This window comes from Falco cherrug, chromosome 1, assembly GCF_023634085.1.
Source record: "Falco cherrug isolate bFalChe1 chromosome 1, bFalChe1.pri, whole genome shotgun sequence".
Classification (NCBI taxonomy): Eukaryota; Metazoa; Chordata; class Aves; order Falconiformes; family Falconidae; genus Falco; species Falco cherrug.
The window spans coordinates 7,835,580-7,853,973 of NC_073697.1; the positions used below are offsets into that span (position 1 = coordinate 7,835,580).

The window sequence follows — 18,394 nt, forward strand, 5'->3', positions numbered from 1 at the left end:
CCTGGATGGAGGGAAGAGGCTTTGACAGTTACTTTTTTACTTTTGTAAAATGATAGAAGTGTGGCAGTAAGGCCTTAAGAGCACGGAGGTAATAGACAAATGTTTGTAAACATAGTAAATGTTGCATGCAGAAAACATTTACTTGAATGTTATAAAGACATTTATGATTTTTTGAAATGACATGTTAATTTTTAAAACAAAACACTCTTTGGCTTTGTATTGTAGTGTAATACCATCTGACTTTCTCATGTTCTTGTCTGTTTTATCTCCAGGAGATGCTCTAGTTGCTGTAAATGATGTTGACGTGAATTCTGAAAACATAGAGAGGGTTTTGTCTTGCATTCCAGGTCCTATGCAGGTACGGTAGTCAAACACTTATTCCAGCTGTCCTCTGTAAAAATTAATGTTGTTCATAGCCTTTTTTGCTTAGGAAACAGAACTTGGGCAGTCCATTTCTTAGAACTTCCTCATCTACTTTTTGGACACATTGGTTGACCAGTCAAACTTTCAGAATTTAATTCTAGTCAGTTCTGTGAAAATAAGTAGGTGCAAGTGACTCAACTCAGTGTCCCATGAAGGGATATTGGGCACAGTCCAGCTGTTACATACTTTATTTGTTATCAGCCAGTCAGAAAGCCCGTGCGACATTGTGCAAGAGGTAGCAGCATACTTGCAGGTTTAGACTAACCGTAACACCTGATATTTTTTTATTTTTTTTTTACTGAGTGTGAGAATCAAGGCATTCTATACTTGCAGAATTCTGAGTATACATGTTTCTTTATGAGAACTAGTACATACACATGTGAAAAATCAAGCTTTATTACTTTTCTGCTTAGAAAACAGATTAACACTTGCATCACAATTCTTGTTGAATACAGGGAAGTAACTCCTTTGAGACTTGCACAAGCTTTTAACCAGTGATAGTTGTAGTTACAGGCAAAGATGGCAAATATGGTTGCTTTGACAGTTATTATTTTGAACACTGATGTCAGCAAATGAAGGACAAGGAATGTAACATTGTGATGCCTTGCTCTTGGTGGGTAATATGGCTGGAGATGTGCAGTCTGGCAATAGGATGTATGAAGCAAGATATTGATGTCTAGCTTAAAAATAAATATGTCAACCACAGAATAGTAGTGGCTTTTTTTGTCAATTACTGTTCTTAAAATGCTAATAATTACTATGCAAATAGTTTAATAACATAATTATCTCTTCATCACTATGAGACTCACAAACCACAAGAGAGTAAAAAGAAGCCTGAATTAACAAGTAGTGCTATTAAAGATATTTAAGAGCATGTAAATGGAGAAATTGATACCACTTTCATATTTAAATAGAAAAATAAAATCTTGAGTATTTAAGAGCTTTTATATTACTTTTAAGATCTTGTAAAACCGAACAGTGATGAAGACCAATAGAAGTCAGTAATAAAGACTGATAACAAAAAAAACAAAAAAAAAAAATTGAGAAAAAAAACCCCAGCAAACAAACCTGACCTGCTGAATAATATTTCTTCCTCCCAAAACATACTGCATATATCTTCGCTTCTAGCTGAATAATTTTGGAGCTATAATGAAGAATTGAATAACTAATAAAGGATTAGACAGGTATTTCAGAATTAAACCAGGAGAGTGTTAATTTCCTAGGATGTTGGTAGCATAAAATTATTTTGGGTTATTCTGCTTAAATCCACTTCCTGGTGGATAGGGTGACAAGGTAAATGTTGCAACTTAGGTATGAGATGGAGCAGGTTAAAATTACAGTGTCTCTTACAGTATGTCTGTAACCTCTTGGTAGTTTTTCTTCAAGTAGAATATATGAGGTGATAATAATAGCAATGTTTTACTGTCCAGAGATAAAAAGAAGTGGAAATTTTAGGTTTTGTTAAACATGCTTCTGTTTGCAACTTACATAGTGTAAGTGCCTGTAGAACTACATCCGCCACTGCAGTAAGATTGAGTACTAGTATGTCAGTTTAGGAAGCTTTCCAAGATATTTGACAGTATGAATCTTGCCTAAGCTACCAGAGTTGTGGTCAGGTGTTGGCAGAGCTCCATGATAGAAAAACCTTGTCTTGCCTGCCTTTGACCAAATATGGAGTTGCTGTAAGTATTATTAAATACAGAATGATTAAAAAAGCAGATATTATATTGTTTATTTAATTGTATCCTTGCTAGATTAAAGTATATGTATTACTTGTTGCTATAAATGCAATGCAACCCTTTACATAGTAGTTACTTTTAATGCAGCATTAATGTTTACATTGTCAGTAAATCTGTCAAGTAGACAGCGATTACTTGAAATGTATACCCGTTTGTCATGTTGGCTTTCCAAAACCTTTTATTAAAGTGCAATTACTCCTTTTCTACTGTGCAGTTTAAGTCAAGCCAGAAGAGTGATGGCTGAAATAGACCAGTGGAGAATTTAAATACAGAGTACTGGGTTTTTTTGCAGTGTAGAACACTGTGTTCATGCTGCTGAAGAAACAGAGGGTTGTTGTTTCTGAGATCTAGTGATAAAGCCAGCTGTTACATAAGCAAAATTGTTAATGTATTCATCATTCATTGCAAAATAGCAAAAAAGATGCAGTTTAAAGCCATTTTACCATGCTTATAAGTTATTTACATAAGCTAAGTCACTGCTTTTCTCGGTTCAGTGTTAAAAATTACTGGAAGTAATTTAAAAAACTACCTAGATTCTCACAGTTGCAGTGTGTGGCGTAACATCTCTCGTTACTGTATTTCTGGAAGTTTGCTTCCCTTACCTCAGTTTAGGCAAACAAGCTTCTAGGCATGTAAGGGCTAATTTAGTGTATTTATTGAGCAGTAGAAGTCCAAATGCAACATCAGATTTTGGTTGGTTGGTGTTTTTTTTAATGGCAGAACTGTTTCTGTTTGGATGCTTGCACGTCACCTAATAAGGTAGTCCTTGCTCTGATTAAAGCATTGGACATCTCATTTAGAAGTTCTGTAGCCATCACTGAATGTGACAGACCGAAGCATACCCCTCAGTCAATGCCTGAGATAGTATGATAAAGTTATATTCTGAAGTTTATACAATATTACATTTCTGTAATCAAAATATCTGCTTTTTCCCAGCACCACAAGACAGAGAAGACAGAATAGGAGGGGGAAGATGGGCTAAAATAATGTATTTTTCCTTATCCCAATACTTGGAAGTTGCAGCATCATTTTACCTGAAATTTTCTAAAAATATTCAGCCTGAGGCAGACATTCAGAATCAGAAATTTCAGACTGAAATTTTGAGTTACAGTTGTGCAAAGCATAACCACATGGAAAACAGAGACTTAAACAGGAAATGGTGCGCAGTCTGAAAAGGCAGGCAATGCCACCAGCTCTGGCTATAATAAAATCCATATTCTAAGGCATACAGCTTTCTTGCAGATAAACAGAAAGCATGCCTTTCTGGGTCAGACCAACAGTATAACTGCTACATTTCCTGTTTCATACTCTCCTGGTTTTGGTTGGGGTAGAGTTAGTTTTCTTCTTAGTAATTGGTGCAGTGCTGTGTGTTGTATTTAGGATGAGAATAATGTTGATAACACACTAATGTTTGAGCTGTTCCCAAATCAAGGACTTGCCTGTTTCCCGTGCTCTGCCAGTGAGGAGGTTCACAAGAACCTGGGAGGGAGCAGGGCCAGGCTAGCCAACCTGAACTAGCCAAAGGGATATTCCATACCATAGACCAGCATGCTCAGTATATAGACTGGGGGCAGTTGGCCAGAGGCTGCTGATCACTGCTCGGGGACTGGCTGGTCAGTGGGTAGTGAGCAATTGTATTGTGCATTGCTTGTTTCGGGGTTTTTTTTTCCCCTTGGGTTTTATTCCTTTTGACCCCCCACCCCCCTTTCATTACTGTTATCATTACTCTGTTTTCTTTCACTTATTAAACTGTTCTTATCTCAACCCATACATTTTGCCTTTTTTTTTCTGATTCTGCCCATCCCACTAGGGGAGCAGGGAGTGAGCGAGCAGCTGCATGGTACTTAGTTGTTGTCCAGGGTTAAACCACGACACTTACACTGACAAATGTTTAAATAAAGGGTATTAAGAAACAATATAAATACAGAGTGACCTTCCCATCATACTTTTCGAGCTCCCAGCGGTCAGTAGTTAGGGACATGCTGGGTCACTTAAGGTTTGTACCTTCTTTTTTAATCTAGTTCTTAAAATTTCTTTCACTTCCACAGCTTACTGTAGCAGTGATTTTTGTAACTAATTTGTCTTACGTTCATTTTTTGTTTTCAAACTGCCATCTAATTAAGTACATTTCACATCCCCAGATTCCTGTGTTATGAGGAATAGTTAACTGCCCATGTCTTATTCTTTATATCATTGCATGCCTTTGGAGATCTCTGTTATGTTCCACTTTTGCCACATCTTTCCTAAGCGGAAAAATCCCTGTATGTGTACCTCATGGTTTGCTGTTATTGTCACCTTCATCCGTGCCTTCTTGCGGTTTGATTAATATTTTTTTGAGAACTCTTCTAAGTCTTAAGAATATGTGAATGCTATATATTTATAGAGTGGAATATCAATATTTTCTGTGCTTTTCCCATTCTTCATTTTATTTCCTTTTTTGTTTTCTGCTGTGCTTTGAACTGGTTTTCTTTAGGAGAAATGAAATCAAAGTTGTGAAAGATTTCATAGTCAGTATTTACAAAAGGGTACTTCAGTAGTCACATATTCAGTCGGATCCTGTGCACTGCTCAGGACAAAGATTCATTTCTCTTCCACAACAAAAAAATAATAGTTTTTTAGGGTATGTAGAAATGTAGTCTTTGGGTCACTTTCTATTACAGCATTTTCCAACCTAGATGGTCTTTTTCCAGTATTTTTTTATTCAAGGCAGGAAATAGATTAAATTCGGGACAAAAGTAGAGGGGAACAGAAAATGTCATGTTTCAAGCTGTTAGAATCAAGAAGATTTGGGAAGGAATATGTAGCCAAATTGTGGCAAGAGATCTTTCTCAAAATACAATGACTTCACACTTAAGCTGTGTGGTATTGCCTACAGGGATGCAGGAGGCAGCATGGATGCCTACAGGAGGAGGGAGAGCTGAAGTTCTCTTTGGTCCAATTTGTTTTGAGCTCTTGCTTGGAGGGCCGTATGGTTGTGTATCTTAAAACAAAACAGACTGAGCTGGTTTTTTTTTAATTGAGAGACTAAAATATAGACTGCAGCAAGAATTACATCTGTGCGTTGTTAGTGTAGAGACTGTAGCTTAAGTCATGAATGTGTCCACAGATGAGATGTAGTAGAAGTTAAGAGAAATAACTATTGAGCCTTGAGGAAATCTGCAAGAAGTTAAACAGGGTATGAGGAAAATCCTCTGAAATACATGCAGATGGCATGGCAAAGAAAGAGAACTGAGTCACAGAATGCTGGAGAAGAAAATATATATCTATAAAACTGTGAACAATCAAGTTATTGGGTCTTTAAAAGCCACTGCTTCTTAACTGGATGTTTCTGCTCCTGGAGTCCTGTTAACATGCAGTTTAATGAATTGAAACTGAAATGACGAGGAGAAAGCAGGGGATGAGTTACTGTCAGAAAAGGAAGTGGTAGCACGCGGTAGGAGAGCAGGATCGAGTACAGCGCTGTTCCAGAGAATGGGAAGAGAAAAAAAGCTGTTAGCAGCCAAAAGAGGAGAGGAAAAGATTAATGAGAAGTGTTGGGAAGGAACAGAGGGGAATGGGAAGATGGCAGTCAGTGACATAAGTGTTGTAGTTGGAAGAGCCAATGATGGCACTTCTCTCTGATCTAGTTTGACAGGCAGTGGGTGTCTTAAAGCATCATTATTTCGTGCTGGCACTCCTCTCTTAAGTTTCTGTATATACATAGGCAATTACGAAAATGTAAATTATTTGGGTTTAAATGTATAAATTACCTCTGCTTGGGCTTTTCAAGTATAAACCTTTTTGGTTGCATCAATCGTTAGGCTAAACTTTCACTGAGTTTTAACGAGAAGCAGGATTTGGTGTGATGTATTATGTTTAGAACTTCCCAGTCAATAGGCATGTTAAAGATACTTTAAGGCAGACAAACAATCTTGAGTAAAAACATATGAAAGAGAGAACTGAGAGCATGCCTACTTAGTCCAAATAGATATATGTTCAGTCACTTTGAACAATGATGAAAACTAAGGAAGTAAACCTATTTATTCTCCTCAGAAATTACAATTTTATGATCAGTCAAGGGCTAGGTATTTCTCACATATCCTTCTTTCATACTTAGGATGAAGTGTTCATTCACAAAAAAAACCCCACACCACTCTTTCATAACTGCTGAAACAACAAAAGTATTTTTTGTAAGGCAGTGTTCATAAAAAGGACGTCTGTAAAGCAAATTGTGAAACATGTTTCCACACTAGGTTTGGATTTTGTGTTGCTTGAGAGCCAGGAAATATGCATTTATTCTAAATTTCCTGATCTTTATTTGGGAAATAAGTGACAGTAAACATCATATAATTTTTTGAGAAAATAAGCTTGATCACCTAAACTTCAAGTTATTTTTTAAGAGAGAATGCTTTGTTTGTGCTTTGATTTTAATTGGTTTTTCTTCTGAAGACATAGAGCAGCAAGTGCTGTAAACAATTTTTATGCTTCTTGCTAGTTGTGCGCAATTGTTAAATTTAGCAACAAAACTCTTATTTGCTGACTTTACAGTTAAAAAAAGAAGGAAAGTTAACACAGTGAATATGTTGGCAGATTGAAAGAATTGCTACTCTGTTACAAAATAAGACTTTTGCAGTCTAATGTAAATTGATTTTCCTGTGCAAATATACCTGTCAGTGCAGTCAAAAGAGCAAATAAATGCTCATGAAAGAGTCTTGAGGATATATACTTATGAAAGTGCTGACACTTTGAAAAAAGTCAGTGTGTGTTTCAAAAGCATTGTAATAAGTTTTGTGTTCAAACAAACCCGGAGCAGTAAGTATATTTTTCCATTCTCAAAACCCTAAGAATTAAGTATGAAAACACATAAACCACATGCTTACTCATATGGTTCATAAAGCATGTAATAGCTGGCTTTGTCCTTAATAATATATGGTTATGTAATGCTGAATATATAATTGGTTTTCTTGAAACAGCAGGAATTTTTGAATGCTTACATCTTTATCAGTAAAGCTAAGAAAGTTTATAATCTCTTAAAGGGTTCAAACTGCGTCTGTTTCATCTGATACTAGAATGTAATTGTAATTACAGCCTCATTTTCACAATAATTAATTATCTTAATAGGTTAAACTTACATTTGAAACATCAATATTTGAGCCTGAAGGAACTTCTCAGCAAAGGTATAAACGGGCACAGTCAAGTATGAACAATCTGGTTCGGCTCTTGTGGGGAGAAGATAGTACGGACCTTCAACAGGCTATACAAGACGTGCCTCACATTGTTATGTTCCTCACACTGAAACTGGACTCTGAAACATCTAAGGATGAGGTATGTGGCAAACTAAATAAAACTGAAGATGAAGGGTAACGATTGACAACAGCAGCTGTCATGTTTTTTAACGTAAAATTCATAAACAAAAATTGCTAATCATTTTGAGTAGGGAATAGTTTGTAAAAATGTCCAGAATTAAGGCCTGAAATTCCAGGGGGGGAAAAGAATAACATCACTGCTGACAAACTCGTAATTGGACTTGAAATCACCTCAGTGCTGCTGAATGTCTTTACATAAAGAGCAGGGTAGAGGTGTTAAAGAGAAAGCAGAGATAAATTCAGAACTTCATTATTGTCTGTCAGATGCTCACTGTGATGTTTTCAATACACTTCTCAAACTTGAACTATCAAATCTGCCTAGTCAGAAAAATTTTCCCCAGCAGGAGCTGTTGGCAGTCCGTATCCATAATCCATCTAGCTCCTCCTGTTTTGAAATGCTAATATGCCTTTTCTTAGGGGACTCTTGCATGTCGGCTGTTTGCAGTCAACTGTTGATTCTTGCTTGGGCTGCATTTTTGAGCTTCTGAAGTACTTCTCCTTTGTCCAGTAAAGCTTCCTTTCACATTTCTTTCCTTTTTGTGTTCTTCAGAAAAATTTTGCCAGTCTATGTGTAACTCATTAGGTTTGTGTAGGCGGTGGTCATGATGTAGTCATAGCTACAAATACTCCACTCAGAACGCAGGGGCGCAGAACTGTGTGGAGGGCTGAGTCTGACCTCTTGCCCAATCTGAAAATGACAAATGGACAAAGTGGACTTTTTAGGAACAGGCTTTTGGAAAAAGAGTCTTCTCTTCTGTAAATTCTCCTTAGATTTAGCATAGTGCCCCAGTGATCTTGTATTATTTATGACATGGAGACATCAATTGAAGCACAAGTTTTGCCAGTCCCCAGGGACTGGGATGGCAGGACAGTGATGGAGTGGGGGGCAGAAATTTTGCTTTCTCTCCCCTGGAATTAATCCTTAGATCCAGTTCAGTGCTCCATCCCTTCTCTGAGATGTCTTTATATTTTTTGATACCATTTTTCAACTGACAGAAGTCTGTATTGCTCTGTTGGTGATGAGTAATAGAGAAAAAGTGTTACACCTACACGTAATGGAGTTTACTTTTATCTTCTGAACTGGGAGGACTGGGGAGGACAACCCTAGAAAATGACGTGATATCATAGTATCATGTAAAAAATGTTGTAAGTTTGCAGAGTGAAGTGGTTGAAAGCTAGGAAATGACAGATTTATGGCCACTTGTGCAATAATTCAGCCCTTTTGTACATATGCATCACGACATTGTCTTAAGTATTCATTTTTTTCTGAAAGATGCCTGTCTTGTGCAGAGGACAAGATGGACAGATGAGTGTGTGTAATTAAGGCTTATTAGGCAACTGTAAATCCAGTACTTCATGACTGGAGTACTTTGCAATATAAGTCATGCTCTTAACATTATAGTTTTAAGGTAGTGTGTGCTTCACTGCGTATTACAGCAAGATCTAACACAGTAAGCTTTGGTTTGCAGTTCTTTCTAATCCTGTTTAAGAGATTAAAATGTTTTTCATGGGAAGTACCTTCAGCAGAAATTAGTTTATACAAATGAGCCTTATAATTATTACTTTTTCTTTTTTCAGTAGTGTTGCAGCTAAGCAATGTCTCTCTTTCCTACCTGGAAAATGCCTCCATTAAAACATATGATACTGCAGTATTTTTTTTTGCTTTGGTATTTGCATATAATAAAAATGAAAGGAGCTCATTTAACTGTAAATTAAATAAACTTAAGATGCTTTTATCCAGGTTTACTTACATACTGCAAATAGTTCTTTTTTTCTTCAATTCTAAGTTTGCAGTCCAAGACTGCTATGTTATGTGGATAGAACAGCTATGGACAATCACTGTAGACTTAGACCAGTGTTTTATTGGTCACATGAACTTTATGAAATATTTAAAAAATAATTATTTCAGGGCCTCTGGCTCTTCTGTTGGTAGGTAAATAGATATGCAAATGGATAATTGCCTTTCCTGCACTTCAGAGTAAATGGAGTACTGCTCTCTTGCCCAATTGTTTCCTTATACTCTCCCAAGAAACAGGATTAACCCTGAACGTTGAGCAAAGGTAAAAGAGGGATTGTAATGCACTTGTTCTCCCTTCATACCATGGAATAATTGTTTCCTGAGAGGTCTTGGCAGTTATGCAGCCCTAAATAGTCTCTAATGTTGGGACGTGCTTTGTTGGTGTAATCCAGCTCTTTATAACACTTCCTAACAAAAGAATGCCACCTTCTTCAAGGCATTTATCTTTAATTTCATTTGGTGAGCAGTAAGCGACATTTCTCCTGTGGATGTACTGTTTCAAATTTAGTTTACAGTAGTACTTCAGATTAGCAGTGAAGTTATTATATATCTAAGCCATATTGCACACTAAAAATATAATGAACCTTTACTAAGCTTCTTTGCCCATATCCAAAGGAGGCATGGTATGTAGATCACGTCTATGTTAACAATGGCAACTAGAACTAGTAACTAATTCTTGCACTTGTGAACTTCTGGCACCCAAAAATAGAATTAATGAGCTCTAAGACTTCTGAATTCTATCTACTGAACTACAAAGGAAAGTAGTATCAGAAATAATTGAGGATATGTGCATGTGTGTGGAAGATGCCCCTTACGATAATGGTTTCAGTGAGTAAGGTTGATCTTGCCTTTTTTTATGTTTTATTTCAAGGCAGGTATTATGATTGTAACATATGTTATTTGTACCAGCATACAACGGTAACATCTTTATGTGTTAGAACAGGTTTTGATGATACGATGTCTTAAAAGGAATAATGGTCATATCCCTCCTATGTGATAGTATTCCTGGAAGCAGGTGTTTAGCATATTTGCAAAGTAGGTATTATGAGTACCTGTTAAGATAGCTTGGTTCATACAGACACTGACTTGTACCGCCTGTAGTGTTTCTCCCTGTTTTTATAATTTCTGAATTGATCTTTATAGTTGTCTTTCATATACTGGGGTTTTTTAAATCTTACATATGATGCAACTTAAAGCCTCTTGTCAGTGCATTCTGTTTGAACATTATAGGGTTTTAGCTGATCAGCACCATTTTGACACAATTTCTGTCAGTCATTTCTTATGTTGTCAAGACTGTTCTCATTATTTTTTAAATGTTATTTAGGCTCAGTTTGAGAAATTAGTAAAATAAACATAAAAAAGGGAAGCTGTTTGATAAGCCATTAGTTTAGGTAGTCTGTCCAGATTGGGGTTTTTCGGGTTGAGGCAGCATTTACACTTTTTAAGAAATGAACTACTTCTCATTTATTACTTCCATTGTAATTGGCCTATGAACTTTCGCCTTGCTCTGACAACAGCTGCTCTTGTATGGTGGTATGAGCTGAACCTTGCAAGCTCACATATATATGTGTGTGTGTCTATATATACATATATATGTGATACAGCTGTGACCTTTTGTTACAGTTGTCTTTTCTTCCCCTGGGAAAGTGTACAGATAATTCTCAAATGAATTCTGTGTAAAGGCCCCACTTCACAGTGAGGAGAAAAAAAGGCTCTTTCTAACCCTTTGTAGTGCTGTAATTAGAAAATGGCAGGGGGTTTGCCAGTGAGGGATTGATTCAAGAAAAAAATAATCCTTGTCACTAATGAGTACTTAAAAATAGAGCTAATTAAATTGGATAAGAATGAAGAGTTGCCAGGTCCTTCAGTAATGAAACTTTACATTCTTTTAATCTTGGTGAAGGAAAATTTTCTAGTGGGTGTTGGTGCTGGCAGTGCTTAGTGACATAAATGGGAAAGTTAAGTCATGTCTATGCTTCTTTTGTTTGTGTAGAAAGATAATTCACTATACTCTTTGCACTGATTATGCTTAATGCTACATGCATTATTTCTGGCCCGTCATGGTTTGGCGGAAAGCAATAAACACGAGGGAATCATATGTTTGCTTATTACTACATTTTTATGATTGTGGAAATAATAAATATAAGATTTTTGAAAATAATTTAAAAAAAATATTTTAAAGAACTGGCTAGAAAAAGAAAAATAATTGCCACAAATGTTTCTCTCTACTGATCTTCAGTTTTGAGATGACTTTTTTAAGAGTTTGCAGATACAAAGGGTCAGAGGCTTGGTGATAAAATTGTTAATGGTGTACATGTTGTTTGCGTATATAGCTCAGTTATGTTTTGTGCCATACATGTAAAGCAAATTAAGTAGGGTTATATAGAGAGATTGGAGGCTTTGTATTGTTGGTTTTAAAGATCTAAACCACAATACTGAAACAACCATACAAACACTAGATATCTCTTGAAATCAGATTTGTTAACAGTGTACTTTAAGCTCTAAAAGGCAGTGGCCATACTGTTTGTCATTTTATGTTTCTCCATATAATAATGATTCTAAATAAGTCCTACTTTCCTATAAAATAGAAAAGTTAAAAATGTCAGAAATATTCATGTGCATTTTAGAACTTTCCAGTATGCCAGTGGAGACCACTGCTTGCTTTTACCATGTGAAAGTATATGATAAAAGCTTTCACAGTTAAAAAAAAAAAAATGATGCCAGAAAAAAACCCTTTTAATCTTGTTAGCTGTGGGGTTTGGGTAGGGGTTTTTTGTTTTGTTTTGTGATTTTTGGTTTTGTTTTACTTGCTTAACAAACAGCTTTACTTTCTTCACAGCAAGAAATTCTTTATCGGTACCCCATATCAGAAGCGTCCCAAAAACTGAAAAATGTGAGAGGAATATTTCTCACACTGTCTGACATACTGGAAAGTGTTACTGGTACCCAGATTATCAGGTAAAAGTATTTGAAATGTAACATATTACTACTTTTATTATTTTATACATATGTGTTCAGAAAACCACGCGTGGGTCATGCGTCAAGTTCTAGACAAAACAGGAGTGACTCTGCCTGTTAGGCAGTAATCTTTTAACTTGAACAGCGTGCCTGAAGTTGGACTGCTCAGCCCAGGTGTACACTGATTTGGGGGAATTTCTTTGTCATGGGTGGCAATGACTAGGATTTTTTAGTTCAGTGAAATTGTTTTTAGGTCCCTTCTTAGACCTCTTAAAACATTCTTACCTAACCTGAGATTTTGTGGCACTGTACTATGGCAAACTGGAAATTCTACAACAGCTTCAACAAATTTTAAAACAAATTTTTAAAAGATAAAATGTAATTCAGTTAAATTCATGAATGCCTGCTACTTTTAAATTAATTTCATTTCACATTCAACTTGGAACATCTGAAAGATTTTTTGATATCTACAGACCAGGACTCTAGTAAGAAGTCTAATAAAAAAAAAAAAACACTCCTGAGTTTCTAGAGCAGCATAGGGGTGGTGGAGATATGTCAGGAGATTATTGAATATGTAAAGGTAGATGGTTTTCTGATGGAATAATTAGAAGTGAGATAGCAGGTATCACTTTTCCACTTCACACTTCTTCCCATTGAGAATCAGTACATGAGTTTGCAGCTCCTGAGGATCTCTGGCAAGATTTCCTTCAGCACATCAGTGCCTCCTGTGTAAGACACAAGACCTAGATGGGTATAAAAAAGCCAAATGCAAGTGGGACTTCAGGCCCAGAAATACACAGTGCAAGCAGTAGTGAATGTCATTGGCAATAATAAGGAATTCCTCAAAAGGCAAAAAGCCTGTTTGATATATTAAAGTTCGGTTTTCCACTGATAAATTTTTCCTTAAAAGGAGCTCTTGAATATTTTTGCTTACCAGAAAATTAATCCTGGCTAATTTACTTTTGTTTACATTTGTTTTTAATTTGTTTTTTTCTCAGACTTGTTAGTATCCTGCTATTTTGAATAAGAAGTTTTAAGACTGCGCTTTAACCATGCTTATAACTTTCCAGTTAATGAGTTCCTAAAAGTCATGTTAACAGCAGGTATCAAATGCAGGCTTTTGATCTTTTGCATATACCAGTATTTTAATGTGATGCCACATTAATTAGCACTGAGGTATGTTAACCTCTTTTAAATGTTTATGCATTATTATTGTCCAGATTTTCAAACACATCCAAATGACAAATCAATCTGTTATTTTTCTGCTGATATCATGGGTACAGATCATAAAATAATACAGAAATCCATGATAGCATAGATTCACCTTTCCTGTTAAGGTTCTCAATTTCCCATTTTTGAGTTCTAGAAATACAAAGGCACTTCTGCTGGTTTCTGTGGACTGCCTCATCTCTTCCAAAAACAGAATAGATAGTCCTCAGCTCTCCTATGAAGCTTTTTCTGTCAGAAAAGTAAATCACGATTATTGTCTGCACACGTATTGTGTGTCTTTTGGGATGGGAGATGTTTATTTCTTTATAGTTAATTACATTATAAGTATGTAATTTGTTTTGTTTGGAAAGCACTTTTGGTTACGTGAAGAACAAAAATTTTCTGGTGACCTGTGGAAATACTAAGGTATTTCTTAACTAATGAAATGACATTTCTCTTATTCAGTACCATCAATTTTATGGTATGAGAGAATCGGTGAAGCAAGTTAATTCTGGAGCCGTGTCCTAAAAATTAATTTCTTGAATCTTTTCAGCATAAACTTAAGTTATCCTTCTTTCACTTTGCAGCAGTGTTATCTTGTTATTTAAAATCTCTAACGTGATAGTAAGAGAGGTGGGGTTTTGATGTAAACTTAGTGATCAGGATATTTACAGACCTTGGTTTTAGCAGCAACCAGTACATTGAATCTGATAATCAGGTGCATAATGTGAGCTTTACTGCTAATTAGAACATTGGGTCTAATTCTGTGTCATGTTGTAATCCACTCTGTCTCTACATCTTTCTGGGATTGCTGAGCCTTACAGAGCAATTTTCTATACAAGGAGATAGCATAAGAGTTCAAGCTTATGTTTATCACACAGGTAATGTGTTCAAATACCTCTTGAGCTTGTTGTCAGAATGTATATAGAGTCTTTTTAAATGATTTTGTGAGTGACTGCTATGTTCAGAACTTTCATTAGTACCTCCAGTTGCCTCAATGTGATCTGAAATGACATTCATTTTCTAAGTTGATTGTATTAAAAGCTAGGCAGGAAGACCTTTAAAGAGCATCTGAATCATTCAGAAGATGACTGTAGCTCTTCAGTAGTGCCTGTTCAACCATTACATTTGTATACTTGAAAACATTACTACTGGCGTGATCTGTTTGGAACAGGAATCAGAGAGTCTTTGAGTTCTAATTAATACAATTACCTAGCCCAGCTGCATGCATGTGATTATACATGAGCACAAGACTTTGCATACAAAATACTTATAAATCATTCTGGCTTATAGTGGTGGTCTTCTATAACTTCACAGTGTTAACAGAAGTACTTCTGGTTTAATTTTCGTAGTTCCTCGCTCTTCTTGTGCGGAAAACTGGTTCAAGTTGTTTACTGGAAAGAATGTGATAAGTTGCTTGTAATTGGCCTTCCTGAAGAAAAGTAAGTTTGAAGTAGAATGGTTTGTTTCCTCTTGTGTGTCCTTATATTGTACTCTTGTATCAAAAAAAGCAAGACAGGCAGGGCTTACAATGTACTCTTTTTACTATAATTAGTTTCTGTACCTGTGATCCCACTTTTTTGATTGACTTTGTTTGCATCTTTTATATATCCATTGTTACAGTTTCTTTTTCTTCTAAACGGAATGAGGTCTCATAAGATCTCAGAAATATGTGTAGGCTAGAAAACAGTAATTTTGAGTGTTTGGTAAAGTCAGGTTCTGATTAGAGACTACCGAATAACAGCAGTAATATTACATATTTATGTGTCCTAGGAGGACCTTTTTTTTCCCCCCTCCTTTTCCCGCCCCCCCCCCCAGCTTTACTACTGTCTGTGTCATCATGGGCAAGTCACTTGGAAGAAATCTGTTGTGCAGTCCAGTTAAGAATTTTTTGTTTCCACTATGTCACTATTTGAGAATAGAGCTTTTCAAAATATGACTACACTTAATTATAGTAAAAATGTTATAAACATAGCTGTACGTTTGAATTTTTATTTTTTAGTGTGCCACTTTCTCAGCTGAGGAACATGATTGAAGATGTTGTCAGGACATTGAAATTTATGTACAGTTCTTTAGACAGGTGAGTTCTTTCAGAAGTATTTTTATTGATGCTGATTGAAAAATAGCATTAATTTTAATGCTTACATGGAATTTCTTTGCATGTTGCTTTACACTTCTGCAAAAAAACGGAATTCTGTTCTTGCCTTTTTGTGTCAGTCTCAACACTGTTAAGACTCTTTTTAAACAGCCTGTGTTACTTCAGAAAGTTTTGTCCTTAGATTAGGTTAAATCTAAGTCACTGTGGTTGTCAACAGCACTCTGCAAATGTTATCCTTTGTGTTAAAGCACCATCTGTAAAACGTACATATGAATCAGTGTTGTATTTTTAATAAAGTAAACACTCCAGAATTCTCAACTTCATTTGGCAGAGTAGCTGTCTTTCTCTGCATTTGGAAATCACCCAGAAAATTTTCAGTGTGACTATAACCTAAACAAAATTGCCAAGGTAGGCTGTTCGTATGCTTGCTTTCAATTCAGGGTTAAAGTGCATATGCCATAGAGAAAGAAAAAGAAAGATGTTAATTTCCAAAAGGATGAAGCTGATCATTGTCTCATCTTCAGTTGGTCTAAGACATCTATGGTGCTTCGGATTTTTTCTTTGTTTGTAGGTACTGCCTGGATATGGGCCTAGTGGGATTTTTTATATTTAAAATTAATGTTAAGAAAAAAAAATCTAAATGTAGTGTCATGCTCTAAAGAGACTTCTGTAGCACAGAGGGTTATATAAACAAGCTACATGTGTCTGAATGTTATTCTAACTTGGAGTTCATGTTTGTTCAGTGCTTTTTGCCAGGTGGAAAATGTTTCTTGCCTGGATCATTTTTTCAACCTGTTCTTCCAGCGTGCACTTCAGCCTACAAGACTCAAGTCAAATGCCAGCCCAAGTGCTCAACACTATGATACCTGCAGTGCATTATTCTTAGACAGTCTCCCAGGCTTGCGCTGGCTGACATTGCCTCAGGAAGTCAAGGTAATGTCATTTTTGGATCTTTCTAGAAAGACTTGTATATGGAAAGCCAAGAAAATTGATGCGGGCATCTTCTGCTGTTATTGTGTAATTTACATAAGTGCTTTGCCCGTCCCAGACCACCCATTTTCTATAGGATCCTTTATTTAAGAACTACACAATCATTTGCGTATTTGGAACTACACAGTCATTCCCACAGGAAACACTGCTATCATGAGTGTAGTTTGGTGACTTTAGGAAGTCTAAATCTATGAGGAGAACGTGATGACAAAGGAATTACATTTTATGTAAAAAAAAATTATAATAAAAAACATCTATACATGCATACCCCACAACCTCTCTAACAGCTAGCATATGCAGTAGGGAAAGCAGCCCCTGGTATGTAGGTTTATGTTTGATTTTGACCATTGAAGTATTTTTCTAGGTAGAAAATACTACTGCAGAAGCTCATGCATAACTAGATATTTAGGAGAGTTATAAATGCCTGTTGCAGAATCAAAATAAGTACCCATACAGCACTTGTTTGACATCATATAGGTACAGCTTTTCTGCACCAACTCACTGTCTGGTTACCTCCCAATCAGAAATCGGATTGTGCTTTAAGCAGTAGTAAGACAAAAGCTAGATCACAGTAAATAGCATTATAGCTTTCAGTCTTAAGCCTTCATTTTGATGACATTAGGAAGTTAAAATAGGGATCATTAGGATAATTATTAGTAAAGTAATATTTTTAAATAAAAATAATAGATTTTATACATGTGATGCATAATCTCTGGCAAGTCTTCTGTGAAGTGGTTTTTCACATACACCTTAGAATTGACATTGTTAGACCAAGATAGATGAAGGTGATATTTCTCAGATTTGAAACAATTGTAACAACTTTGTACAAGAGAAATCAATCCTAAGGAGATTTCAGCAGTGGAACCATACTGCTGAACATAGCAGAGACCAACATACATGGTCTTATGTGGTTTTGTTTAGTATTTATGGTATTATTTGGAATTATATATCTATTTCAATTACACAAAATCAAAACTGAATTCAGATTTAATTGTGCAAAACAAAGTCTGCAACACGGGTTGCAACTAGAAAAACTTTGTCTTACTGGGGGGCAGATTCTGTAACCCAGTTCCAGCATAGTTTGGGTCTGCACAGATAAGCAAATCCTAGTAGTTGGCAGACAAGCTTATTATAATACCTTTTATTAATGTAGTAAGTTCTGTCAAGTGAACAGGATACAGTCAGCAAAGGATGTACATAGAGGAAAAAATTTATGAAATTACATTTACCACAAAAGTTGATAGTTGTGTCTCAGGTACAGAAAGTTCCTCTAAAATGTTTTTTCTTGTATATTTTTTTTTTCTGATGTGTATCCAGATCATCTTTTAATATATATATAATTTTTTAAAAATGTATTATTAAATAACACAATTGTGTATTTAGAAATGAACCAGAAGACTTCCTTTACTCTTTCACAGAGCTTGTAGTTTCCAATATTTTTTTTCTGTTTTCATGTTACAGTTTGCTATAAAGTGAGTTAGCATCACTACCTAAGGGGTTATGTGTTCCATGTAAAGCATTGCTAAACCATGGTTTGATCTGACAGTAGGTTCAGTTGAAGATAACTGAGTCTTGCTAGGTGCAGTTTCCTGCTTTATTTTCAATTATACTGGAAGTACAGAAATCGAAGTGTACTTTCAAGACACGGTGATTGTGAAATGATTGGGTTTAAGTTTCCTTCGGGGACTTTTGTGTGGCACAGAGTACAGGAAAGCTCTCTTCCCTGCCCCCCCCCCCCCATTTTCTTGGTTGTCTTAAATGAAAAGCTCTATTTTTGGAAGACAGTATAGTCTGCTTGGATAAATAATGCATCCACAAGAAATTATTTTATAGA

General features: G+C 35.8%; 1 protein-coding gene across 4 annotated transcripts in view; it reads left to right on the top strand.

Annotated features, from left to right (window-relative positions):
* Positions 1-18,394, top strand: part of INTU (inturned planar cell polarity protein) — a 55,644-nt gene that overhangs the window by 23,024 nt on the left and 14,226 nt on the right. For all 4 annotated transcript variants that reach the window (XM_055728311.1, XM_055728317.1, XM_055728305.1 and 1 more), the window contains exons 3-8: positions 273-358; positions 7,263-7,466; positions 12,145-12,263; positions 14,825-14,914; positions 15,475-15,552; positions 16,314-16,503. In XM_055728311.1, coding sequence (XP_055584286.1) covers positions 273-358; positions 7,263-7,466; positions 12,145-12,263; positions 14,825-14,914; positions 15,475-15,552; positions 16,314-16,503 — 767 coding nt within the window. The remainder of the gene's footprint in view (positions 1-272; positions 359-7,262; positions 7,467-12,144; positions 12,264-14,824; positions 14,915-15,474; positions 15,553-16,313; positions 16,504-18,394) is intronic.